The 28,000-nt window shown below is 28.5% G+C and overlaps 4 protein-coding genes across 5 annotated transcripts; 3 read left to right on the top strand and 1 right to left on the bottom strand.

The window, feature by feature from the left end:
- Position 1: 1 nt before the first annotated feature.
- LOC123262687 (pre-mRNA-splicing factor SPF27) lies at positions 2 to 2,162 on the top strand. Its single transcript, XM_044725023.1, has 3 exons — positions 2 to 200; positions 614 to 879; positions 1,644 to 2,162. The coding sequence occupies exons 1-3, from the start codon at positions 126 to 128 to the stop codon at positions 2,104 to 2,106; spliced, it is 804 nt and encodes a 267-aa protein (XP_044580958.1). The 5' UTR covers positions 2 to 125; the 3' UTR covers positions 2,107 to 2,162.
- LOC123262686 (colorectal mutant cancer protein) lies at positions 2,158 to 28,000 on the bottom strand. Of its 2 annotated transcripts, none has more exons than XM_044725021.1 (12): positions 27,772 to 28,000; positions 26,809 to 26,996; positions 25,513 to 25,745; positions 25,291 to 25,427; positions 13,509 to 13,770; positions 12,572 to 12,738; positions 12,187 to 12,408; positions 11,341 to 11,717; positions 10,235 to 10,498; positions 9,575 to 10,150; positions 8,646 to 8,748; positions 2,158 to 2,682 (listed from the first exon to the last, which is right to left on the bottom strand). In XM_044725021.1, exons 2-12 carry the CDS (start codon positions 26,916 to 26,918, stop codon positions 2,572 to 2,574), a joined length of 2,562 nt encoding a protein of 853 aa, XP_044580956.1. In that variant the 5' UTR covers positions 26,919 to 26,996; positions 27,772 to 28,000; the 3' UTR covers positions 2,158 to 2,571. The 2 variants fall into 2 exon arrangements, with proteins under 2 accessions (XP_044580956.1, XP_044580957.1); XM_044725022.1 differs by lacking the exon at positions 27,772 to 28,000 and adding an exon at positions 27,611 to 27,734.
- Positions 5,879 to 6,390, top strand: LOC123262688 (small integral membrane protein 4). Its single transcript, XM_044725025.1, has one exon. The coding sequence runs from the start codon at positions 5,984 to 5,986 to the stop codon at positions 6,230 to 6,232; it is 249 nt and encodes an 82-aa protein (XP_044580960.1). The 5' UTR covers positions 5,879 to 5,983; the 3' UTR covers positions 6,233 to 6,390.
- On the top strand, positions 6,274 to 6,538 carry LOC123262689 (protein brawnin). Its single transcript, XM_044725026.1, has one exon. The coding sequence runs from the start codon at positions 6,274 to 6,276 to the stop codon at positions 6,436 to 6,438; it is 165 nt and encodes a 54-aa protein (XP_044580961.1). The 3' UTR covers positions 6,439 to 6,538.

Raw genomic sequence — 28,000 nt, 5'->3', positions numbered from 1 at the left:
CCTTTTTGTATGTGCACATGCGATTGTGTACAATACAGAGTGTAGTTGTAAATAATAAATAAAAATTATTTGTCAGTCCAGTTTTTACAAAAAAATTTTTTTTTTAATAATTTAAGCTAATTAAAATGGCAAATGAAATTGTAGTTGATGCGTTGCCATATATTGATCAAGGTTATGATGAACCAGGAGTCCGAGAAGCTGTAAGGATTTATTACAGTTTATTTACTTATTTTTAGGTTAATACTCATTACATGACTTTTTTTCATTAATTCATTATTAATTAAATGAATATTCCAAAAAAATTAATGATTAAATCAAAAAATTATACCGATAAATAAATATGAATCTGACATTAGCCGACATCTGTAATTTTTTTTATTTTAACGAATAAATTATTACTAAGAAACATTTTTAAAAAAATTTTAACAACAATTTTTTGATATATCTGAAAGTGAAATTTTTTACAATAATTTATTTGTTAAAAAAAATCCTAGAAATCATCATATGTCAGATAACTTCAACATTATTCAATAAATAATAAATTGAGCAATAATAAGGTTTCTAGTTTACTAGAAGTAATTTTTTTTTTATTAAAATTTTGAATTTTTTGCAGGCACTGGCTATGGTAGAAGAAGAAACTAGACGCTATAGACCAACAAAAAATTACTTAGAACACTTGTCTCAACTTAATATAACAGCGTTTGAAACTGACGTGATGAAGCACGAATTTGAACGCCTGCAAAATCGGTTGCCGATGGAAGTTTTGAGCATGAAAAGATACGAGTTACCGCCACCTCCTCCAGGAAAAATGAATGATCTGACAGCATGGAATGAAAGTGTTGAAAACAGCTGTGCGCAATTGGAGCACCAAGCCACTAGGTAATAATAATTTTGTTTTTCATCAATTTATAATGTTAAATTTCCATCAGTTTCATCAATTTGTAATGATACTGAAACCACCAAGAATCTGACAGTTTTTGAGGTTTTTTTAATGAAATTTTTGAATTTTTTTGACCGGGAAAATAAAGAAATTTGGCGATCAGGTTTTTTTTCGTTTTATTATATGTACATTGAAAATTAATATCCTAAATTTCAATTAAGAAGTATCAAATCGTTACAAAGTTATTAACATTCTTGTCCAGGCCCAAAAAAAATTTCCTCTTCATGGTCGCATTGCTATCTTGAAAACGGGATATCAAAAAAAAAAAAATGTTAGTTACGTTATAGTCTGTATAAATGTGGTTATCGTTGCTCATAGCTGATTTTCTTTATTTTAATTTGCAAAAAATGGCGACCGATTACAATTTTATTCATAATTGTGGCCATCTTTTTTTATTCAGACAGGCTTAAAAAATCTTGAAAATTAAAATTTTCAAAATCGGCTACGTGAAACCTTAGACTCTGTAAAGACTCTTGATTTTTTAAATCTTTTTATTGACTGTTTCAATTCGATTTTTAACAGATTCGATATTTTCGTCCGAGCAAAAATGATCGGTCTACCTACTTTTACTGAAGTGACTGTAACTTCGAAATTTTTTTTTTTGAATACCATTTTTTTGTGATCTTAATAAAGTTTACAGTATTCTAGAATTATTTTAAATTTTGATATTTGAAAAATATTAATTTAATGATATTTATTTCAGAATTTGTAATCTGGAACTCATAATGGATTATGGTTGTGAAGCATGGAAATCGCACTTGGAAGTTTTAGTTCAAATGGTCAGTCAAGCTCAAAAACAACTTCAAACACTTCGCAAGAGTATTCAAGAAATAAATTGGCAACGTAAATCCATGCAAACGCAGGGAGGTGAAAAGTTGCGAGCTCTTGAATCTCAATGGGTTGGTTTGGTATCGAAAAATTATGAAATAGAACAGGCGTGTGTGCAATTAGAGCAAGAAATATATCACATTATGCAATCAAGAACTGAATCAGTTGAAATTAACGACGTTCCTACTGATTTGCAAGAGCCTGGAGAGCCAGAAACTAGTGCATCGGAAAAATCGATAATAGAAACGAATCAAGACAGTGAAAATGCCGAACAAGTTAATGAAAATGTTGCTGAAGAAGAAGTTGTAAATAATGAAGCAAATGAAAAAGATAATTAATTGTATTATGGCAAATTTTTTCTGTTTCTAAATAATTAAATTTAAATTTCATTATATTTAATAAAGCATAATTTATTTGTCTACATTTATCACGCATCATTAACATGTGTTATTTTTTCTCATATACATATTTACAAAGTTATATTATCATAGTTAATAATTGTAACAAACATGAGTATATTTAAGCTTTTAAAGAGATTTATAAAATTGGAAAAAAATTTTTATAACCTATTTTATTTGGCGACAAGCAATTTTTAATAATTATAATTTTTTTACTCTGAAAGTTTATAAGTAAAAAAATACATCGATTTCAACGTTAAGTAGCTGACAATGATTTTTTTATTTATTAATTTTATACTCTTTAACTATCTAAAACATTATGTACGAGGTAATGATTTAATGGTGTTTTAATAAATTTATTTTGGCAGTTTAATTATAATCCGATGAATTCTGTTCAGATGAGTGTCATAACGATGTTTCACTGGCACCAGAACTTTGGGACTGGAGAGGAAGACTTCCTTTGAAACTAGCAGCTTCTTCTTCTAGCAGTGATATTCTCTGTTTTAATATTTTCACCTGAAAAATAATTTAATAAACTAATTAAAAAAAGATCCAATATTGAAAGGTGTTTTTCTCCCCTCCGGGCGGAAAGCGTAAATTTTCCGCCCGCTGCGCTAAATGAAAATGCCGCTTTCCGCCTCCGTCGAGGAGAAAAATAGTTTTCTCACCACGGGCAGAAAATAAGAAAGCCTCAGATCACATGTTTGTCGACCTCGGCTTCGCCTCGGTCAACAATTACATGTAATCTGAGACATTTCTTATTTTCCTGCCCTAGGTAAGAAAAATACTATTTGTACTGGAACCATTTCGTTGAAATCGGAATATTAAGATGTATAAAATATCATTTTATCAGATTTATCTGAAAATTAATTGTCAGTAAGTTTTTTTACTTCATTGATTGGTAATTAAATTATTATTTATACAACTTGTGAAAAATTCAAAATTTTACCACTAAAAAAAAACATTAAGTTGAAATATTTTTTTAAACTACTGCTTAAATTTATATAATTACTAGCTGACCCGGTGAACTTCGTATCACCTACAATATATTTGTTGTTTTAAATAATTATTTGGAAGTTTCGATAAAAAATAAATCAGTGGTAAGAAATTTTATTGATATGCTGAAATATTAATTTGCATCAATTTCCTACACAGAGAAAAAATTTTCCTTTTGAAAAAAAAATGAGCAATATTGTAAAGAAATTAATTTGTTTAAAATTTTCAACAATTTTATGTCTTGGCTGAAGAAATAAAAATTTTTTTCACAGTAACTTTTTTGTTGAAAGAAAGTTTTCTAGGCTTAGTAAAAAAAAATTTTCAAATAAAAAAAACTTTAAAATTATTTAAAACTTTCAACAAATCAATTCATTGTTAAAACAACGCCCATTTCTTGCAAAGAAAATTTTCTCTCAGAATAGAGCATAATTTTAAAAAAAAATTTAATTTTTTTAAAAATATACTATGATTTAAGTTTTTACGTAGGTTCAATGTAATTAACTTATTTTTCATCAAAATCTATACAAAAGAACGTGATCGAAGAACAAAAAATACATTTTAAAGTCGCTTATATATTTAACTGGTTTTTATAGAATATTCAAGTTTTAACATCTAAAAATTAAATTTATGAAATTATACTGAGAGAAAAAAATTATTTAAAAAAAATGGGCATTTTTGTGAGAAGAAATTAATTTATTGAAAATTTTTAACAATTTCATTTCTTAGTTGAAAAAATCAAAATTTTTTTTTCAGTGACTTTTTTCTTGAAAAAAAGTAAAAAAAAATTTAGATAGACAATGTGACGGGTGGGCCTACCCTCCCGTCAATATTATGATATTCTATATATATTTTCTATAAATCGATGGGCCAACTTGCCCACCTGAATTAGACACCGAATTTCCGTTGTATTTCTAGCCTGACTCTGGTTACCGAGAATCGCTGCTTGCACGTGTTGCTGAGGAGACGCTTTCTCATGGGAACCGAGCGAACAGGTACTCTAGCACAGGGAATCGCTTTCGGCGCCTTGATACCATTTTCTGCTGACTAAGGAACTTGACAATAACCACCTAGTTCCTCAGGGCGGAATAATCTGAGTTCAACCGCGGAATAATACAAGTTCCGCGCAGTGATACAGGTGTTTGGCGACATCTGCGACCGAGGTTACATAAACCTGGGACCTCCAGGAGGAGAGGCCTCTTGTAATCAGTCAGTCGTTTAGTCTGTCCGAATCTATGTCGAGTCCGAGCTGTCTTGCATCGTGATTAATTTTCTCCTAAGACTCTCATTCTCGTTGCTGTCTCATCTCTCTCTCTCTTAGTTATAGAATCAAAAGTATTGCATCAAATGGATTATTGTACTGGATTAGATTTGCTTTCATAAATAGAATTAGTTTGTAAAAGAGATTCTCAGAGCCATTTCGGGCAACTCCCATGCTTTGGGGACGCCCAATAAACAATTAGTACCGTAATTCACGAGTATTCTTCATTCACTGCGCGACCCACCCTTTTATCAACATCTAAATATTTTTCAGTGAGACGCTGAGCTAGTCCGGAGGTCTGTTTACGTGACAGGTAAATAACCAGGTGTAGGCTCACACGTAACAGACAACTTGCGAATTTCCATTCAAAATTTTTTTTCTCCAAATCTAGAAAACTTTTTTTTGTAACAAGAAAATTACTGTGAGAAAATTTATATTTCTTCAGCTAAGAAAAAAAATTGTTTAAAACTTTTACTTAAGGAAGTCCTTTCGCTCCAGTTGAGTCATAACAACTGTAGTAGTAAATTTTCAATAAATTAAAATACAAAACCCATAAAAATTCCTAAAATTAAAAAATAAATAGTATATGAGGCATTAATCGTTGAAATTTTGAAAATTAAAAAAGAAAAATAGTTAAATACAAAAATTAATTTGACTGTTGTAAATCAGCTGTTAGTAACCTATCCGTGATTTGGCAACGCTTTATTTCGGTTGTTTACATTTTTATTTGCACAATATAACCTTAACCGTGTTTAACTTTTTGCAGTCAGTGTAAATAAATAAATTAATTAAAAATGTTTAGTCACAAAACCATAACATTCTAATGTCTCATGACAGGAATGCTAGTATTTTTTAATTATTGTTTTATTTTTCAATTATGAATTATGAAAATTTGCTAACAATAAATTAACTAATAAGTATGCATGAAAAACATAAGCGCGTTAAAGTTTAGTTTGAATTTATTGAATGGTCTGAAGCTCGCGCGCTACGCAACTTCGCCAAATCTTTTGACTCCATTTTATTGTAGGTAACTTGAGAATTTTTTGTGATTTTTAAATATTAATTTCTCAATAAATATCTCGGTAACTGATATATTTTATTGCAAAAAAAGAAACCTGAATATTTCGAAAATCTGATTTTTAGTTTTTTTTTACTTCATCTAATCCATGACTGATAGTATAATTCGAGAAATACTGCAAACGTCTGATTTTCTCGTAAGACTCTGAACAAATACTAACATTTAAAAATTTTATTTTTCAAAAATTTGTCCAGTAAAGTATAATTTAAACTTCACTATAAGATAAATAAGGACCTTAACTATTAGAAAAAAATTAAATTTACTCATAATCTAATATTTTTTATTTTACATTGGCGGCGAAAGGACCACTTTAATTAATTTCTTGTTACAACATTGCTAATTTTTTTCAAAAGAAATTTTTTCTCAGTGTAGCGGCGCATGCGCGGCGCACAAGATAGTTGAGCAGCAATCCATGCAGTGTAAAAAATGGAATTGATAAGTTTTTATTACTAAAATAGTACCGATAATATAATAGAAATAAATAAATGTATTTTTACAGTAAAACAATCAGAAAGTTTTTAAAAAAGTGGCCGGGTGAAAAATATTTTGGAGTTTATCGTTTTCTCCCATTATTTTTTTTTGCCGGTGCTGGATTGGAGTATGTTATGATAAACTGGCGAGTTGGAGAGGTTAACTTTTATAATACTTACAAACGAACACAAGTTCAAGAAATAGCTGATAGAAGAATGTTAGAAGATCAATCATTAAAAAATCAAGACAATTTAAAAAACTAAAGTTAGATTTAATTGTTATTATCAATCAGAGTATATTGATCATGCCAGCAGGACTAAGTACAGGGGCTTACATACGATTTTGCATTGTTGCAACTCTAACTGCATTTGCAGGGTCACAAGTTGTTCACATGCAGTACCGACCCTTGGATGATTTAGAACAGTTAGTTGAAGAAGAAATAAAACGGAGACGAGATCAAATGAAATGACTTTCATTAACTTGGTCGATCATTTTATCAGAGACAATGTTTAAATCAGTAAAAATTCAAGATTGTTATTGAATAAACGTTATGATGATAAAAAAAATAATTTTAGAAAAAGTTCTTTGTTAATTTCCTTTCAGTCATTCATTATCTTCTAGGATAAGTGTTAATTTAATTTTAGGATTACAATGATTAGATATTAAAAAATCGAGGTCTCTTTTCATCGACGAAAGGTTCAATTGAATTGAATTTGATCTGAATTTTTTTTTTTTTTTTTTTTTTTTTTTTTTTTTAATCATGGCTTAATGAGAATAAATAAATCAAAGCTCTTTCTTCTCCAGCTTACAGAATACTTTCCTATTTTATTCCGTATTTGAAGTTAAATTTTTACTTACGTAATTATTTTGTAATTATGCCGAAGTGGGGCTACACGTATTTTTGAGTGTAAAAAATCGAAAAATTGATCTTTTTGGATATTTTTTTTCAAATTGTTCTTCACGGCGGATTTATGATAAAAATGATAAAAAATATGAAAATTAAATATTTTGAATTTTTTTTTTTTTTTTTTTTTTTTTTTTTTTTTTTTTAAGAGCGATAAAAATAGAATAAATTAGAAAAAAAATTCAGAATATCATAATTTGAAAATATTTGAACTTTCAAATAAAAAAAAAAAAAAAAAACATGAAAATATTTAATTTTCATACTTTTTATCATTTTTATCATAAATCCGCCGTGAAGAAGAACAATTAAAAAAAAAAAAATATTCAAAAAAATCATTTTTTTGATTTTTTTATTTTATTTCAATTTTATCTAAAATAGGTGGAGCCCCACTTCTGCACAATTACTTTTTTTTTATCATGGCTTTATGGGAATAACTAAATTAAAACTCTTTTTTTTCCGACTAATAAAATATTTTACTATTTTATTCCGTACTTGAAATTAAATTTTTACTTAAATAATTATTTAGTAAAAAAAATTGATTTAACTCTCACCAGTAAGTTTTATCATTTATTGTGATGGAACATGATTTTTTTTTTAATTGTGATGAATAAAGCGAGAACTGTTATAAATAATTAAAAAAAAAAAGGAGGAAATTAAATTCATAAATTAATTTTGATTTGTATTTAAAACTTTTTTTTTGTAATAACTCAAAATAAGTCTACCCTGGTTAAATAAAATGATTTGATATGACAAAATCATTTTAAATCAATATCTCTTATAAGCATTTAACATTATGAAATTATTTTGTTTAATAAAAGTATAGAACGGATAATTTTTTATTTAATTTCCCAGTATTATACTACTAACTTAAGGCGAAAATGTTATTTCCAATTTTGACTGGTTTATTGGGCAATAATAATAATAATAATTGCAGAAACACCCAAAAATACGTAAAATAAATTAAATAATTAAAATAGTATATCTTCTGACTTATAAAAAGGAAAATAATTATTGTGTTGATCTGATAAATTGATGTCAACGTTTTATATCAATTTTATATTTTAATTTACGGGTATAGTTCGTTTTAATAATTTTTGAATAAATAAATAAAAAAGTATAGTTGATCTTATTCGACAATATCTCAAAAATAATAATACTTTTAAATATGAGCAGTTTAAATTGCATTTTGCAGCTTCAATAGTATATTACACTCCTAAGGAAGTAAAGTAAGAAATGTCTCAGATCACATGTTTGTTGACCTCGGCTTCGCCTCGGCCAACAATTACATGTGATCTGAGGCTTTCTTATTTACTTCCCGTGGAGTGTATACTATTTTTTTGTCCGACGAAGGCGGAAAGCGGCAACTTAGTTTAGCGCAGCGGGACGAAAGTTGCCACTTTCCACCCGGAGGGAAAAAAAAATAGTGTACACAACACGGGCAGTAAATAAGAAAGCCTCAGATTAGATTACATGTTTATTGACCTCGGTTTCGCCTCGGACAACAATTACATGTGATCTGAGACATTTCTTATTTTACTGCTCTAGATGTGTAATATACTATTATTTTATTTTTCTTTCAATTTATCTTGAATTTTTTTATGGTTATACCCGATAAATAGAAAAATTTTCCGTTTTCCGTGAGACAAAGATTATAACGATATTTTTACTATAATTTCTTCAAAATTATTTACTTAATTCAAGTTAATTTTTTTTTCTGTGTATTATATCTTTAATTTTCCTACATTTTGGGAAGAAATATAAAATATATTTACCTGAGCAGCATTTCTTTCAACCATGATCAGCATTTGTTGTTCTAATTTCTTCAATCGTGACTGATATTTCTTCTTAGATTTTTCTAATGTTTGTACCAGTGCTCTATAGCAAATATTTAAAAAAAATGATTGTATTTTTTAGTAACTAGCAAATAAAAGTAGGATGATGAAATTAAATTTAAAAAACAAGAAAGTGTTAAGGGTATAGTTTAGTTGATCACTTTCGTAATTTCGATTATTTTTTTACATTTTTCGAATATATATCTATTTAAAAATTCCCGGAGATGTGTTAGCTTTTTTGGACGACGACTTGCAGATTAAACTTTGGTAAGATATTTATTAAAAAAAAACTTAAAACTTGTTTTTCTCAAAACTACGTTTTCACGGACGGCCAACACGATTTCTCCGAAACCCGTAAGCAGATTTTTCTGAAATTTTAACCACGTATTCTACACATAAATACTCACAAAATAGAATACTATCATGTTAAAATATTGATTTTTACTATTTTTTTTTTTTTTACAAATAACCGCGAAAAAAAAACTATTTTTTTGGTTTTTGTTACTTAAAATTAACAACAATTGTTCAAAATTAATATCAATAGTCTATTTTATAGCCATTGCGATACCGAATAGAAAACACTTCAGTTTCTTTTGTTTTTTATAAACCGTTGCCGAGATATCGTGTAGGATTCTATATATTTTATGTAATCATACATAATTTCATATAATTGTACATAATAATGTTTGTAATTTTTGTATAATTATATAGAATTATACTTAATTCTATATAATGAAGCAATTATTACAAATAACATTATACAAGCTTACGAGAAATTACCAAAAATCGTCTATTTTTTTAGCCGACGAACTAGACTACACCCTTAACAGAAAATAATATAAAATAAAATATTCAAAAATATTAATTACCCATTAGCAACTTTTAAATCATTAATGAGATCAGCAGATTGTTGGTGTCGTAATTCAGAATTTCTTGTAACATTTTCTAAGGTATTAACCAATTCGTGTAATCTTTCTTTCAGCCTTGCTTCTCGTCCAAGCGCTTCAATTAGCTCAGATTCCATCCCTTCACTTTCACTATCATTATACTTACGATCTTTATCAGTAGCCACTGCCAGCATGGCCTCGGTATCACCTAATTGATCTTGAAGGTGTTGAATAGCTGTGTTTTGAGCAGCTATTTGTGCTTCCCGTGAATTTAATTTCAATTCAATAGTCGAACGTTCTTTTTCCAACAAAAATACCCGTGCTCGTAACTCAGCTTTATCTTCTCTCATTGCCATCAATTCTTGCATTAAGACTGCTGTCTCTAAATCGAGCTTACGTGCTTCGGCTAGTGAAATTGTGTTCTTTGAATTTAAAGGTTCAACGTGAACTGTTTCCAGCTCAACTGCTGTTGATCGTACCATTGCTCGGTCATTTTTTAATTTACTTATGTGCTTACGTAAACGTTGTTCCTCATCTATTGACCAAAAGACTTCAGAACTAAACAATAAAATTTTTTTTTAATCAATTTTAAAATAAATAATTTTTTTCTTACTTTTTAATATAAACAGTGAAATAACTTACTCATCAGATAATATGATGCTATCTTCCCAGGGTGCGCCAAGCGTTGTACAATCACTTTCTAGACGTTTAAGGACGTGATAAGCGACGTTTTCAGCGGTTCTTCTATTGTCTATCGTTACACTGTTTCTGTCGGTTGAAAACGCCATTTCGGTTTCTAGTAATGCTACTAAAACATCATAAGCTTCAATTGTTCGATCACTGAACGACAAGGCTAAGTTAAGAGCAGTAGCATTGGACTCGTACTTTCCAACTAACAAGCTTAATCTGTAAATGAAAAAAAAAAAATTTATTTATTCATTCATTGAAACATTAACTCAAGTCGACCAAAAATATTGCTGTTCTGTTTTAAGGGGTTTCTCTACTTTGGGACATACAAAATTTTTAATTTTTTTTTTTGCATTTTTTGAAAGTGAATATATATTCAAAAATATTATGACAAAATTTAAGAAAGATCGTAGCATTCTAACTATACTTTTTCGTACGTTGAATCTTACTACATGAGCGCGCTTGTTCATCCCAGCTATTTGACTTTTTTGTTTTACATGGACCGTTCAGATTTTTTCAACAGCGTGGACACATCTTTTTTTGAGGATTCCTGTTTAACTATCGTTTTTGTAATTAAAAAGTTCTTAAAATAAAAAAAAAATTTTTTTTTGTTGTAGTTTAGGAGTGTTTTAATTAAACTAAGCAAGTTATAGATCATTAAACGTGAAGTATTCTAAAAAAAATTATCAGAAATAGCGTTTTTTTAGGTGTCCAAACTAGAATAACTCTTTAATACTGAAATTCGGATTTTATGCAATAAAAATCCAATATATCTGTTTTTGACGTATAAAGTTTGCTTTTGTCTATTCTACGTCAATAAGAAAATTTTAATTTTTTTGATTGATTGTATAAAAAAAATGTTTTAGTAATATACAATAAATATATGGTAAAATAAATAATTTTATTTAAAATTTGAAATATCGCTTTAATTTCTTTAAAAGAAAAATTTAACTAAAAAAAATATTTTTTTCTTTATTATTTTCGTACAAGAGACTAAAATTTGAGTCTTAGAAATTAAACCCGAAATTCGTATTTACTGGAGTATAAGTTTATAGACATACCTGTCACACTGAGCTTTACTTTCGTGTAAAGTTAACGCAAGAACGGCATTATTAGCTCGTGCATGTTCAAGTCGGCTTTTAAGTCTCTCAGTTTCAACTTCGAATTGTTCTTCTGAGCCATTTAACTCCTGTATGTTTGACTGCTCTAATAAATCTGACACTAAATGCTCAGCTATCATAGTTGAGCATACACCTAAATTAGTTATATCAGGCCCGGTTATATGTCTTTCATCCGTTCGACGCAATTTCACTCTTTCAGCCATTTTCAAAATTGGCATCTCGTCCCGTGGAGTATTTTTTGAACTTGGTGGTTGCAAAGGAGGTAATAATGGTGAACATGGTGCTGTTAATGGCTCTGGAGAACTTAGATTACCCTTCTGTAAAAAGAAAAACCGAGATTTTAATTGAGTTATTATTATTTTGCGTTACAGATGCCATAAGGGTGTATACATTTTTTTTGGGAATTGACATAATTATGTTCTAAAAGTATAATAGGGACAAAAAAAAATTTTTTTTTCAACTAATGAAAAAATTTTTCCTAAATTCGAACTTTTTTTTTAAAGTATAAGACTGATAAAAAACATTCGAATTTAGAAAAAAAATTTTTCGTTAGTTGAAAAAAAAATTTTTTTTATTATTATAATTTTAGAAACTAAATACGCCGATTCCAGAAAAAAATTTTTTTAACTCTATTATGCTTTCAGAACATAATTACGTCAATCCTTAAACAAAATTTGTCTATTTGCCCTTATGACTTTTCAGCGGTATATTTTGTAGGTGTACGATCTTATGACATCTGTAACGTGATTTAGTTTTATGTAAAAAAATAAAGTACACAATGCTTACTTTGTGATCTCTTCGAGGTGAATCGCTGCTCGTAATTTGTCCGCTATTTTTAAAAAGTAATAATTGGCTTTGTAAATTAGCTACTTCAGCCTTCAAAGCAACTATTTCTTCTTGTAACGAAGTTACTAGGATACTTTGACAGGTAATTTCTTGATGGTTTGGTTCAGGTGTTGGCAGTGCTGCAGGGCTGTCGCATCCGCGACTATCTCTTTGATTTTGGTTCTAATAGAAACATATTTCAATTAAAAATTTGCGAACTTAAATTTTAAAGAAATCAAATCATGTATATTATTCCAATGAAAAATACTTTAGAAGCAAAAAGGAAGGAACGATTTCTTCAAAGTCATTATAAATTATTTAGACTGAAAATGTCTTTCTCATTTACCTCATTAAGCCGTGGTGGATCATCAATTTCTTCTGCGTAACTTGATTCTGCGTCGCCGAGGGTACGATCACCATAATTATCACCATCACCTTGAGTGTCTTCTCCGCCTTCGCTTTCTTCCACTGGATTTGTTATTGAACCTTCTGCATCTCTGCTAGTTTCTATTTCTTTAAAATAATTTTTTTGTTAATTATCATTTTAAGTATGTTGAAGATATTAAATTGTCAGTGATACTGCAATACCGCGTAACTGAAAATTCCAATAATAAAATTGAATGTATAAACTTTAAATACGATTATTTATCATACAGAAAACTTGATTTATTAATTTAATTAAATAAATGTTAATATTAATTATGTGCTGTCCAATATCTTATAAAATCTGATGAATTTTATTAATAATTCATACATAAAAATAAATTTAAGCTGCTTAAATATGAGATATTAGACATAATTATTTAAATCATAACAACATTGCAACGTTCACTATACTTTATTAAATTATTACATTATGTTTGAATTTAAAGATTAATAAGTTGAATAGTTATTAAAATAATTTTTTTTTTCAGTTAAAATTACTTACACTTTCATTAGTATAATTAATGTTAAAAATTTTTTAAATCAACAAAAAACTTTAGATATTTCTTTTGAATTATTTTGTTTAAATTATGGACTTATTTTGATTAAATTGTCGTAACAGATGACAGTACCGTATATATGTAGTTACAAGTTACGCGGTATTGTATAAAATAGTTTTTTAAATTAAAAAAAATTTTTTTTTCCATTTTTGCAAGTACCAAAAAAATGTAGAAAAAAAAATATATAATTTGGTTACAAAATTTCATTTTTGATATTTTTGTACTTACACGGTTTTAGAATTTTTAGTAACGCGATATTGCAGTATCACCGACGAAAAATTTTTAAAAATCAGTATTTACCAGACTCATCTTCTTCTGTGATAACATTAGCTCGATGTCTTTCAAGTTGCCTGCTAAGTTCAGCAATAACTGAATGCAGTTCAGTGAGCCTTTCTTCATGCCGAATTGCCTGTTGTTCAGCGCGTTGTTCAGCTCGCAAAGCTTGGGCTTCAGCTCTAATCAATGCGGCGCTTGCAGCCTCTTTAGCACGTGTCGCTGCGAGTAATCGTGTATTCAATTCCGCTACCTCTGATCTTAAAGACGATAAAGCCGCTGCATGAAGCTAGAACAATTAGTTATTATATGTATTAGGGTGACGGAAAAAAAATAATCTTCTTTTTTGTCACCGATGAAATTATATTTATTAGTTTATTATGTTTTGAGAGGACTCTCTAAAAATTATAAGCTGCATAATAACTACGTAATTTTAATTATCATTTATCATTAATTTTTTTATTATTTGCCATTCGGCTAATTGTTATCTTTAATAATTATTTAGTTTCACGGTTCTCAGTTTTTTTCTCAAAAAATGTCAATTGTTTAATAAAACAATTTTTTGTTTAATTTAATATTACATTAAATTGACGATTTTCGATCGAAATTAAATTTTTATCTATTATAATTAAGAAAATAAGGAAAATACGTCTCTGGCGTATTTATATGATAAAAAGAGTTTTTTAAGTAAAATTTAATATCATTGGAAAGGTCTTGACCTGAATTTGTGCCTTTTCAATTTTTCATATGTTTTTCAGCAGTAGTTTATTTATTATATTTATTTTGTTTTATACATGTGAATGTGGTCATGTATCAAAAATTAATTTATATAATTAAGAAATTAAAAAAAATTTTGTAACGAATATATCTTTATCGTAAATTGGTTTTGATATTTTTTCAGCGATAGTCATTTATAATTTATATAATTGAGAAAGTAAGGAAAATTTTGTGACGAGCATATTATTATTTTTAAAGGAATTTTTATAGTTAAAATTGGTATTATCAGAACGGTCTTGATAAGAATTTGTGCCTTTTCACGGTTTTATATATTTTTGTTATAGTCAATTTTTTAAGTTTTTGGAGCAGTTTTGAATAGTTTGTTGGTTCTACTAATTAGTTCCGTCACATTTGTCCATCAAGTTATTTGTGATTAATTCGGTCAAAGCGCACTATTATTTTTAAAATTTATTCAAAAAGTACCCAAACTAGGTATGGTGTGATTAGAAATATCAAAAAATCATTAAGCCAAAGTTTTATTTTTTATAATCCATGAATTTCGGCAGTCACATAGTTGTTAGTTATCATTAAAAGTTTTAAAACTAATTTGAATATTTAAATATTATTTTTATAAATTTCTATGACTATGATCGTAAACCCACAGTAAAATAGAATAATTTAGGAAAGAAGAAATTGAAAAAAAATTTAATTTTTTGAACCATTCGGGTTTTAATCTTTCCATAAATATTAAAAATTACCCAAATATTTTTTGTTCTAAAGCTCAAAACTAATTTTTCTGCTTAATCTAATTTCACAAAAAATTGGCATCACCATTACTTCTCAATTTTTTTTTTATTGGTTAGTAGCTGATTCAAAAATAAATATCGAGCAAATAAAATAACAATATCATTTAACCTTTTCTTAAAGATAATATTTATCGTATTCATATTAATACATTTTTTATATAAATTAATGGAATTTTTTATCTATGAAATGAAATGAAATGAAAGTGAATTAATAATATTACAGTAACAGTTCAAATCTCATGGATTCTACAATTAATATTTTGTCATCTGTCTACTTTTGCATGTCTTTCAATGTCTCGACAGCTAATCGATGGTCGGTTTTAGCCACATTTCAATTACTCACAGAATCCCACGGTATACCCGTAATTATATTATCTTTGATACATGGAATTTGAATTTATAAATTTTATAAGAAGTTCTTAAAGCAAGACAACCCGTTGTTTTCGAAATAACTTTCTTGAATTGAGATTATATTCAAATATTAAATATAAGCTATTTTCTAATATTTGATTGAAGAGAAAAAAAAATGTTACTTTTTTCCAAAATGAACGCTTCCTAAAGAAAATATCGAGTTTCGATAAAGATTATAATCTTTAAGTGTTCATACCGAAAAAAGAAAAAGTGAAAAATGACACTATATAATGTAACGTGGCGCTTCATATAAAAAACTGGAAAAATTACAGTTTCATAGTAATTGTTACAGATTCTGTATAAGAATTACATTGTAAAATGTAAATATTACATTTAAAGCTGTGAAAATTAACATTCAAAGAGCCCTTGGCGCGTAACCGAGAGATCTGGGTTCGATTCCCAGTCTGGGCTGTCTGATTATTTTTTCAATTACGGAAAAATTCCCACTGAGTAGGTCCCCCCCTTTCCCCTATCCGTTCTTTCCCAACTCCCTTAAAATTTGCTTTAATATGGCTTTAAAAAATTAAAAAATTAAAAAATTTAAAAAATTTTATCTCAAACTGCATTTTTTCTAGTTTAAAATTTTAACAGCCGAGACCAGTGATTGCAGTTTCAATCGGCTTAGCGAAACGAATGGAAATTTTGAAAAAACGTTTTTAGAGATAATAGATAATTTAATAAACTATTTCACCACAAAGCATTTTTTTCAAAAATTTCATTCGTTTCGTGAAACCAATCGAAACTGCAATTGCTCTGCTGTTGGAAGTGCGACAGAGATAGTTCCGTTGAGCTCCGTGAGAGCAAAGCGAGAAAAAGATGGTCTCGTCTGTTAAGCGACATTTATTACTATTTGTGATGTAATCTTTTCCTTTTTCTTTTTTCGGTGCATGAAATAGAAAATAGTCTTCGGAAAAACTAATCAATTATTTATTTATTTCTTTAATCATTTAAAAATCATTCCAAAAATGTCTTCAAAAAGGTTCCATAATTGCTCTAAATATGTTCCAAATTTGTTCTGAATACATTCTAAAATTGTTCCAAAATTGTTTAAAAGATGTTCCAAAATTGTGCTAAAAATGTTCCTCATTGTTTCACGTTTGAATGTCCATGCTTGGGACATTTTTGGGACAATTTTTTTTACACAGGTTAATCATGATAGTTTTTATATCAGTGTATGTATATTTTATCTATTGACTTACATTTTGTCTTTGATCATCCGCCTTAATTTGTATAGGTACAGCATGATCACTATCTCGTTCACCTGGACAACAAAGCCACGATCGAGATTTGATTTCATCTGGTCGATGATCATTTACTTCAACAGTATTTTTATTACTCAAAAATTGAGTACCAATCAAATTATCTTCACTCGTTGGTGATTCGATAATTGTTTTGATGCTATTTTTATCACTTTGTTTGTTGCTATCACCACTATTTAAAATACTCGTATGAACGCTTGTGCCATCGCGTGATTTGGGACAATGTTTGCATATAATCTGAATTTCGTGTTGCTGATTAAGGTGATCATTATAATAGTCTAATGACTCCACAGAGCCATTGTTCACTGTCAATGCGAGTCCCGCCACTTTGATATTTAATCAGAGACTTTTCATGCCCCTGAATCATCAGTTTTACAAACACATTTAATCATTCATTCTTATTTTTCTACCGATCGTAATGTAGTTGAATTTCATAAATATTCCTGGAATACATTTTATACGTTATATTTTAGTACTCTTGTATAGTCTTTATATACTCGTACTATACGCAAGAAAATACTTTGTAATTAATTTTATTTTTTTTTATTTTTATGCTCGTTAACTCGCTTCTTTAATGAACATATTTCTTAATTTTTCTAGTACACTTGTGGTGACGTATGGTAAAGTTTATTTAATGACTTACTAGTAGTAATATGAGGTATATTTATTTTATACATGTTTTAAAAATATTATCAATGCTAGTTGTTAATATGTAAACCCTGCGGAAACATCAGAAGAATCTGAATATGGGCTCAAAAATCGAAAATTCTTTATCGATCTTATATAAAAGTAGGTTTGGATGATTTATATTAAGAATTGGTTCCAGGACAAGTATATATCTTCTATAGAGAACGCGTGTTCAAATTTCCCTGAGGTAGAATTAATTTTACTGTTTTCATAGACTTTAAACCAAAAAAAACTTTTTTTGAAAATTATTTGATCTCGATAATTTTTGAAACAATTATTCGATTTGGATCTGATTTCGATACTTGACATGATAATTCAATTATATTTAAAGAAAGAGATTTCAAAAATTATTCAATAAAAACAAGTTTTCTTTTAATACTACATAACGTAACAATAACCGTAGAGTTTTTCTTAATACAAAACAAGACCAAAATCCCCGTAAATTTTTAAATAGAACAATTAAAAAGTTCTGCTTCCTCAAACCATGAAATTTGTATAAAAATTAAAAAGACTCGCTAATTTCTCAGTTAAGATTATTAAATATTAATTAAATCTATAAAAAAAAAAATAATCAAATTTTTTTAATCATGATAAGAAATAATATTTTTTTTTCATCACAAAAACGAGTTTGAAGAGCTCTAATGTGTATAAAAATCGATATTTTTGAGTTCTAAGAATTTAGTAACTTATTTACGAGTATATTTTTGAGCGCTTCAAGCTCGAAAATACTAGAAAGTTGTTATTAAAATGTTATTTTATTTTCATTTCAATAAATTTTTAGTCACTTGACCGATTGAGCTTATTACACCTTTTGAAATGCTTCAAGCCGTATCTCAAGTAGTTGAACGACACATACACACGTCTGCTACTGAACTTTCAGCCAAAACAGAATAGCTCTTCTCAGGATCTCAAAAGATTGCGATTTGAAAAAACTTGATTTGAAAAATCAGATTGTAATAAAATAATTTTCCAAATTTTTGAAGATTTACTTGTTTTGTAGCGGAAAAGTAAGAAAGCAAAAGAAATTGTTTTCATTTCAATCATCGTTAATTTATGTCTCAGGAGCACTGAATGATTTTTTGAAGTTATACTTCTTTTGGCGCGTTAGGCAAAAATGATGAGGGTAAATTTTTACGATGCGCGCGCACACCGTCACGAAAAACCGACACCCTGAAGTTAGCTACTCAACATTTTAGTTTTTTAAAAAAAGTTACCAACAAAATAAAAATAAGTACATCTACGTATGTTTGCGTGAGAACTGGCAACTGTATTCACGATATTTCAGATAAATATATATTTTTAATTTCTCGCTAAGAAAATTGAAAATTTTCAATAATGGGAAACTTCCCATCAACAACTGTTGATTTCGGTCCGATTTTTAAAAGTCGAATTTTCATCGGATGTCCACGTTTTAAGGTCCCGGCTTTGCCTCGGCCAACAATTACATGTGATCTGAGACATTTCTTACTTTACTTCCCTAGGTGTGTAATATACTATTCTTTATACCTCGGTCGAAAGTACGCATTTTTTGCACCTATTTCGCGGCAGAAAGTTAAAGATTCGTGCATTGATTAAGAAGGGTTTACATTTTTCCTCTCTCTCGCCCTCTATTGGACAAACGAAAGTATCTCTGTCATACTTGTACAACAAATGGAATCTTAAAACGCATTTTATGCATAAATAAATGAAAATTTTCCAAAAAAGCGCTTCGCTCTTCGATAGATAATTTAATTATTGTGTGCCGCAAATGTCGGGGGCAGGCATCAATTTTTTTTCGATGCAGTACATTAAATATTTTACGTACTTTCGACCGGCGATAAAGAAATAGTATATTACACATCTAGGGCAGTAAAATAAGAAATGTCTCAGATCACATGTAATTGTTGTCCGAGGCGAAGCCGAGGTCAATAAACATGTGATCTGAGGCTTTCTTATTTACTGCCCGTGGTGTGTATACTATTTTTCTCCTCGACGGAGGCGGAAAGCGGCATTTTCGTTTAGCGCAGCGGGAGGAAAATTGACGCTTTCCGCCCGGAGGTGAGAAAAATAGTATACACTACACGGGCAGAAGTTTGAGAGCTCTGAACTGCGCGCCGTGATGCCCTCGGCTACGCCTCGGGCATCATGGTGCGCAGTGCAGACATCTCAAACTTTCTGCCCTAATAGTGTAATATACTATTTTTGCTTAAAAACTGCGTCCAATGATTTTTTTAAAATGAAAATCGAACGACACATTTAAAAGTTATAGTTGTTTAGAAATTCACAAAATTTTTTTTTTTCGGTATTTTTTTAAGATATTTTCCAGTTTTTTCAACCGATCAATAAAAACTTGTACATTTTCTTTTTGTGCTTTAAAAACTGCACCGAATGCTTTTTCAAAAAACAAAATCGAACGACGCATTCAAAAGTTACAGTTGTTTAATAAATACATTTGGAGCTCGAGGAGCTCAAAATGTGAAAACTGCGCTTTGAACTTGAAAAGCTCAAATATTAATCAAAAAACACATTTTAAGGTGCTTGAAATGTAAACTTAGCAGGAAGTTCTAGGATTGACCTGCACGGTCAACCAATTTCCAGATTTTTTTAATTATGTAGAAATAATTTTTTTATGATATTTAAATAAACTTTATTTAACTAGACAATGCGTTATAATAAAACTTTCAATGTATTAAATACCTTTTTTTCTATAATTAGTGTCGTTTTTTCTACAAACGTAGGATAACGCGATAGATAAAATATTTAGAAAGATTTTTATCTTGTTACGTCAAAGAAGTATAACTTCTAACGTGCGTACATAAGTACACACACACTTTTTTTTTAATATTTATCAAATTTTAACGATTTAAGAGAGAAAGGCGGTTCCATCCAATCGATTCAAAATTTTTCACGGTTTTTGAGAAAAATTTGAAAAAAAAACTACAAACGTAGATTTTTTGTTAATATTCCATAGTTGTGTTAGATCCTCTGAGACAAAAAAAAATTTTTTTTTTTATAGTGAGTTTATTCACTTTATAAAGTTGCCGTCAATTTTTTTTACTCTTTTTTAACATAATTTGATCATTTTCAAAACTCGTTACATTAAATAATAGTTTTAAGTATTATACTGAAGCTATTTAATAGTATTTTATAACTTTATTATGAAAATTTCTTCATCATACCTTTTTTACTAACATTTCCTTATTAAGAAACAACATCAATACATTACTAAAAAAAAGTTAATTAAATTATTAATAAAATAAAAGTTCCGTGAAATTCTGAATTCTTATTGCTTTATTATGACAGTTACGTGATAGAATGTTACTTGATTGACATACGAAACTTAAATTATTCAGGGATAGAGTAACTGTTATAGTCAGACGGTGAGAGAAAGAACAATAGATCGAGAAGGACTAGAACATATTGAATTATAACAAATAAAATAAACCACTTTACAATTTTAAAAAGTTTAACATCAAGTTCACACAAAAGCTATTAAAATAAATAAAAATTGATTTATTTAATTCATATCACCAAAACTACTACATTTCTTCTATAACTATTATCCAAGGAATTATTTACAAAATATAAAACAATATCCCAACTAAGAACTCTGTCTGAATTAAAAATAAAGCAAATAAGTTGCTTTTAGTGCTTTTGATTAAATTATGATTGTGAATAATTGATGCTAATGTAAGAAGATAAAACAGTAAGTAGCGTACGTTAAGTGGAAATTCGAAAATAAAATTGTAATTCACAAAAATTTAATTGAAAATTAAAAATGAACATTTAAACTACTTGTTTGGTCTTTTTTATTATTTTATCTGATTTACAAAATTAAAATCAAACTATTTTATGCATTTCAAGTATTATAAAATTATTTGATGAAATAATTTTTTTTAAATGATCTTAATTAATGAAAAATGATTGTAAAACGCTAAAATTGATGAGTTATAATGAAATATAAAGATAAAACATACTTAAAATTATTATGTATGTAAAAAAGATAATTAAAATTGCTTTCACAATCATAAAATGAAAAATTTATGAAAATGACAAAGTTGTGAGGGAAATATGCACAAATACGTTCACTGATAGACTGACAAGCTGAGTGCGCTGACTCTCGTGATACATATGTCTCTTCTGGTGGATTCTCAACTTTTTGTGTGTGCACATATATGTACATCTTTATAAAATAGTGATAGTAAATACACATCGGTGTAAGCTCACATGTATAGAATAGTATGAAACGAATAGAAGGAAACCGGCGCCAGTCGTCGAAGCGTCATACACTCCAGGCGCAACCGCGGGAACGTGGATTATGTAGCACAGACGCCAGGCAATATTGCAGACTGGATGTGGCGCCAAGAAACTCTCGTTAATTTTCCCATTTTACTGTTTTTGTATTTATTTTGTTTTTCTTTTTAGTTTCACATCATGTAATTTATTGCTTTTGATGTTAAAGTATTTAAAATATTCGAAAATATTTTGTTATATAATTTTTATATGATAATTATAATGTATTACTGAGGCACAAAAAAATTGCTAATGCTCGAGAGCACTCTAATGATATAGTAATTTGAAGTATTCATTCAAAGAAGAGATGAACAAAATTTTTTACCGGGTATATTTCAGCACGAAATTAAGAGGTTGTACGTTTATTCAAGAGTATGTTTTACTAAGAGGTCAATATAGCTTTTTTAGAAAAATTTTGCTCGAAAAACCTTTCAGTTTAATAATACTTAAGTTAGCCGACGTTTTTATTTTATGATTTTTTTTATTTATTAAATTAGAAGTAAATAATTTTTTAAAATTGCACTTATAGTTTTTCAAGTTTTTTACAAATGAAATTTTTTCAATAAAAAAATATTCTAAAAATTTTTAGATGTCGGCTAACTTAATTTTCATTTTAGTTTATTAACATAAAAATTTATCAACATTACAGTGTCCGTTATTTCTCGTTAGATCTCTTTTTTTTGCAACCGCAAACTATATTTTTAGTTTTTGTCCTAAAGAAAAAAAATTTCAAACTAAAAAAAAGCTTTCATTATCATATTATCTTCAAATGATCTTTTTAAGTATTTTCCGAATACTTAAATTAAAGTATCTTAATAAATCAATAAAAAGTGTTTAAAACGTTCAAAACTTTAATTTTTTGCAAGTTTGACTGATTTTAAATAACTTTTTAAGAAGTGATTTTATCAAAAAATCATGAGAGACTTGAAATATGTATTGATCATTGCAACACTTTTAATTCTAGAGAAGACGAATTACCTATAAACAGTGAAAAAAATCTCATATAATTCAAATGAAAAATGCAATATGATTTCAGCTCAGTTTAGTATGAAAATAATGAGCTTTTTTTTGTTTGATATTTTTTTTAGAGTAAAAACAAAAATTGGAGGAGGGGGTGTAAAAAATATCTAACTTGGGAAATAACAGACACTCTAATAAATATCTTGGTAAATTTTAACTTGATATTGAATTTCTTTTCATTGAGAAATAATGATTTCTAAAGCTACTGTAGTCGATCTTCAGAAAGTTCTCGAACAAAGGTATTGTACGGTAAGCACAAGATCTTTAGATTCGATCATCAAAAATACAAACAATAAAAAAATTTCGTTAACACAAGGTATTGTCTAGTACTTTATCGAAAGAATAGGAAAAACATTCATTTTTAACAAAATGCACGTCCCCTACAAAAAAATGTCGATTTGTCACTGAAAATTTTTGTTTTGAAGTGTTCATGAAATAGCAAATAGATATCGGAAAAATTAATCCTTAGATCAATTTCGGAAGTATCTATTCATAAAGCTTGTGTGAAAAATTCAGATAGATCGATTGAGTCACGAGTTTTTGAATTTTTCTGTTTGTTACCATATGTTGATGAGATATTGGTGATTGATGTGTGGTTTTTTGTATTATTGATATTTCTTGAATTTTTAATTTAGAATTCAGAATTTAGAATTTCGTTGATTTATGCCAAGGCACAGGTCAAATGGCAAGTTTCATTACATAGTGAGTACAGTTATTGCATAAACATATAGTTGTGAGTACATAGCACAACTATATAAAATAAGATTATTTTAGAAAAATTTGGTTTACAAACTAAATCGATATATACTCGGTCAATAATTATCAAAAAACAAAGATTTAAAAGTATGAAGTCTTAATTTCACTTTTACTTAATTCAACTAGTAATTTTACGTAATGATCTGAGTTAATCCTTATCACACTCACTAAAGAATCAATTTTTGACTTAGTATACAGTAATTACACAGTAAACGGAAGGTAAGTTTTCTAGAATCCCTAAACTGTTTATTGTGTGTTTCATGCCTTGTTATTTTTCTTATTTGCTTTATAAATTATATTTTTTCTTCTCGACATGACTATTACTGACAAATTTACAGCCTTTTTTGGAAATTATTCTGCTCCCTTAATTTCTATGATGGATGTATTTCTTTATAAATGACAGTACATACGGCTGAATACATGTTTACATATATGTTTGCGCACGGAAAAAAAACGACAAGTCCGACCCGGAGCTTGAACCCGGAACTCTTCAATTATAAGGCAGGAGTTTTTCTACTGAACTGTTCAACGCTATCTTACACTAGTATTTAACTTATCTATATAACACTGACTGAACCATATTATTTTTTGAACGGTATTGACCCATATACATAATACACATACATATTGTTTATGTAAGTTTTAAAGAAAACGTTTATCTTCCCATTAAGAAAATAGAAAAAAGTTTATCGATCATTGTCATAACTTTTATTTTCAATATTTCACTGTATTTCTCTTACTCATTGAACTGCAAAACACTGAGAAATATTTTGCTTCTTTTCAAATTATTTTGCTTTTTTTTTTGACGAATTGAATTTTGTTGCCACCTTATTTGATTATGAATGAGAGACAGAGAGACTAATAATTTTACGATTTTTTTAGACTTGTTACACCCTCAGCACTCCTGTGAATTAGAAGTCTATTTATTTTTAATGTCAAAAATATTGTTTTTACGTTTTTAAAGTTTTTGTACATGCTTTTCGATACGTCTTAAGGAGATGATTCTACTTTGGACGCCTTAAAAAAATGTTATTTCTATTAATTTTTTGCACGCCCCATAGCGCGAAGCGTGTGAGGTTGTGCTTTACACCCAACTCGTCAAGGTTAAGCAATTTTGTGATCTTCAAATGTCTCTATCACAACCATACTGCACTTATACAATATATAAATGTACACCGAGAAAACACTAAAATTAAACCATCTTATACTTTCTAAAATCATTTTATGGGACCGGATTTATTTATTAGTTTGAGAATTCGATGAACTGGTGCCGTATTTCATATAAGTAGCCTAGCTTACGTATTTTTTTTTAAATTCAATTTTTATTAATATTGACTATGATACACACGTACAAAAACAAACGTACTTTTCTTATTTTTCTCACGTGAAAACTATGGCGCCACTTAATCAAGCTAGATTTTGCACGCCTCATAAGCGAAGCGTTGAGGTAGTGCTCTACTCTCGACATGTCTACTTTTCGAAAATGCGGTGAATAAAATGTTTTCACTTCTATTTTTTCCTTGAAATAAGCTTTCCATCTAAGAATAACACCGAAAGTATTTTCTCAATCTTTTTACTCATTAATATTAGAAAAAAATAAAAATTTAGCACTAAAATGATCACTTAAGCACAAATTGGAAATGTTGCAAAAGCAGTTTTTCCATATATTTTTAGCTATACTCTTTAATATACATTTTTATTTCGATCGATGACAAAAAATCATTAAAATTTTTTTTTCTTAATTGAAATTAAAATATTTGTACGCTTGAATTTGAAAATACACATTTATTTTTTTAATTCTTTTGGACATCAAGTAAGAACACCGAAATTATAAGGAATACTTTCAATTCCTGGAAAATAATAGATTGGAATATATTTTACCTTATTAGCAAGATCGAGCATGTTTCCAGTTCCTCCAGCAGCTGCTTCGACAAGTTTTTGGAGTACTTGCGGTTCAGGGGAAAGATCACGAGCACCGCTATCGAACTCCCAGCTTTCATGTCGTCCGGACACAGTTCCTTAAATAGATTAATTATTTCAATTAAAATCAGTTTCTTCTTAATCAAAACTACTTTATACCCGAAACTGTTATAATTTTATTACCGAGACTGTTATCACTGCTCGTTGGTAGATACTCTGGAGTATGAGTTAAATGTGTAGAAGTCGATTTATTTTTACCAGATTTAAGTGCTTCGATTTCAGGTCTTAACGCTACTCTTCGTCTTAGGAATTCTTGATAAGATATTCGACCACTTTCATCAGCACCAAGTTCTTGCATTAATTCTTCTACTGAATCTTCAAGATTTAACTCTCGGCATACTGTCAACAAATCTTGACTGAAATACAGAAGACATAAATTTTCTTTAGATATAATTGAACTCCTACACAATTGGTTGGTTATTTAATTAAAACTCAAAGTTTTCAAACATCTATTTGAGCAGTTATAATGCAAATCAAATTGGATTCAATGTGAAATTCAAATCTAAAATGAATATTCATTGTGTTTAGTTTTTGACTAAAAATAAGACACTTCTTAAGTCATTTAATGCCAGCAGCACTATTCTAACTATAATTTTTCGTACGTTGAATGTTACTACCTAAACGCTTTTGTTCATCCCAGCTGGTATGTGTACCAGAGTGTTTCTGAACCGTTTGTTGAAAAACTCTCAGAAACTTCTGAACCGATCCTTATGAAATTTTAACTGCATATTCTGTACACTTATCGCTATATCCCATAGCAGAATTATTGCAAAATTTATATTTTTAATATATTTTTGTGCAAAAAATCATGCAAAAAAAAAAAGTACTTTTTCGTTTTTTTACCGACATTTTTTTATTTTTGCATAAAAATTAATACTGGTGCTACAGGATATAGCCAATGTCACGATAAACTTAAAACTATTTGACTTTTTTGTTTCACATGAACCGTAGTTTAGATTTTTTCAACAACGCGGACCGATCTAGTTTTCGAGGATTCTTGTTTAACTATCGTTTCTGTAATTAAAAAGTGTTTAAAATAAAAAAAAATTTTTTTTGTTGTAGTTTAGGAGTGTTTTTATTAAACTAAACAAGTTATATATCATCAAACGCGAAGTATTCTAAAAAAAATTAATAGAAATAGCGTTTTTTTCAGGCGTTCAAAATAGAGTAACTCTTTAACTTCATTCATAACATAGTTTAAAATAGAAAAAGATTTTAGGATAATGATGATAATAATAATAATAACGATAACATTTCTAAGTAATTTCATAAAAATTTTCGAAATTGAAAATTATCATCGCTATAGAATATTCAGTTTATGCCTTAAAAAAGGTCAATCAATTTTTTCGAAATTGTTTCTTCTGAATTCAAAAGTAACTCAAAGCTCAAAACGAATTGATGGATAAAAAACAAACAAACCTATCGATGAATCCATCGCCATCCCCGTCGCAAGCTTGGAAGAGCTTTTTTACTCGTTCCTCGTCGCAGATGGAGCCCGCTTCACTTTCAGCATCGGCTGTCTGTGACATTCTTTTTATTACACCTCCTTTGGATTATCCATAATATCCTCTTTTTCCATTTTTTTACAGCGATTTATTCCACTCCACCTATTGAAATAAAAAAAAATTATTATCGAAATATAATTAAATTATCTAATATATTTATTCTAGTTAAGCATGGGTTAGGTTTCAAATTAAAATTTGGAAAAAAAGCAGAAAGATTAGCGCAATAATAACTATTTTTTTAAGTTTGTTTCGATTCACAATTTGTGTATCTTTGTAAGGGATGAAAATTAATGAGTATGAAAACTAAAAAAAGTAATTCAGAGAGCCTCTACGCTGATAAAAATTCCACTTCATTTGAAACACTTTATAAAATACTGTACAAAATCTAGACATTAACTTTAATACAACTATCCATATTTATGTCAAGATGTGTAATCAATCTTTTTTTTTTTAATAATTTGAACAAATAAAAAAATAGTGAATTTTATTTTTGATGTTTGTGTGCGTGTTTTAATTTTTGACTAAGAATGTTTGAAAGTATAAAAAATATTTCAATTTTATAGAAATATATCTTATTTAGAGGAACTGCTTTGCGAGCCATTACAAAATTGAGCTTTTTAACTCATTTTTTTTTGTAACAAAAAATTGCATGCTTGTCTTAGCAAAGAATTAATTTCCTTCTCAAATTTAATTTTCCCCACTACATGGATATTTACATCGTTAAGTTTATATTTTTAAAGAAGGAGAAATTTTTCAGTGAAAGAAAAACTAAATCTTTTTGCTGAGACTACTATAGAAATTTTCGGCAAAATTTTTAGATGCCATAGGCTATAGATGGTAGAGGTGAGTACCTCTATCCTTCATATCAGATACTAACCTTAACCTAAATTATAGGATTCTGGAGAATTTAAAGCTGTTAAATTTCACCTCGAGTAAGTGCGATGAATGCACAGTTCACCACCGCAGTTATGCATTTCTGCTAGCTTTGAAATTTATATATAGATATGTATATGTAAACAATATCGATTTTGTTTAGGTATGAATAGTAATAAACTGTTCTGTATTTTTGTATATCAAGTGTATGGTCTCCATACTCATACTCACGT

Source organism: Cotesia glomerata, linkage group LG4, assembly GCF_020080835.1.
Source record: "Cotesia glomerata isolate CgM1 linkage group LG4, MPM_Cglom_v2.3, whole genome shotgun sequence".
NCBI lineage: Eukaryota > Metazoa > Arthropoda > Insecta > Hymenoptera > Braconidae > Cotesia > Cotesia glomerata.
The sequence above is the reverse complement of the archived record's forward strand: the minus strand, read 5'-3'. Positions and strand labels throughout refer to the sequence as shown.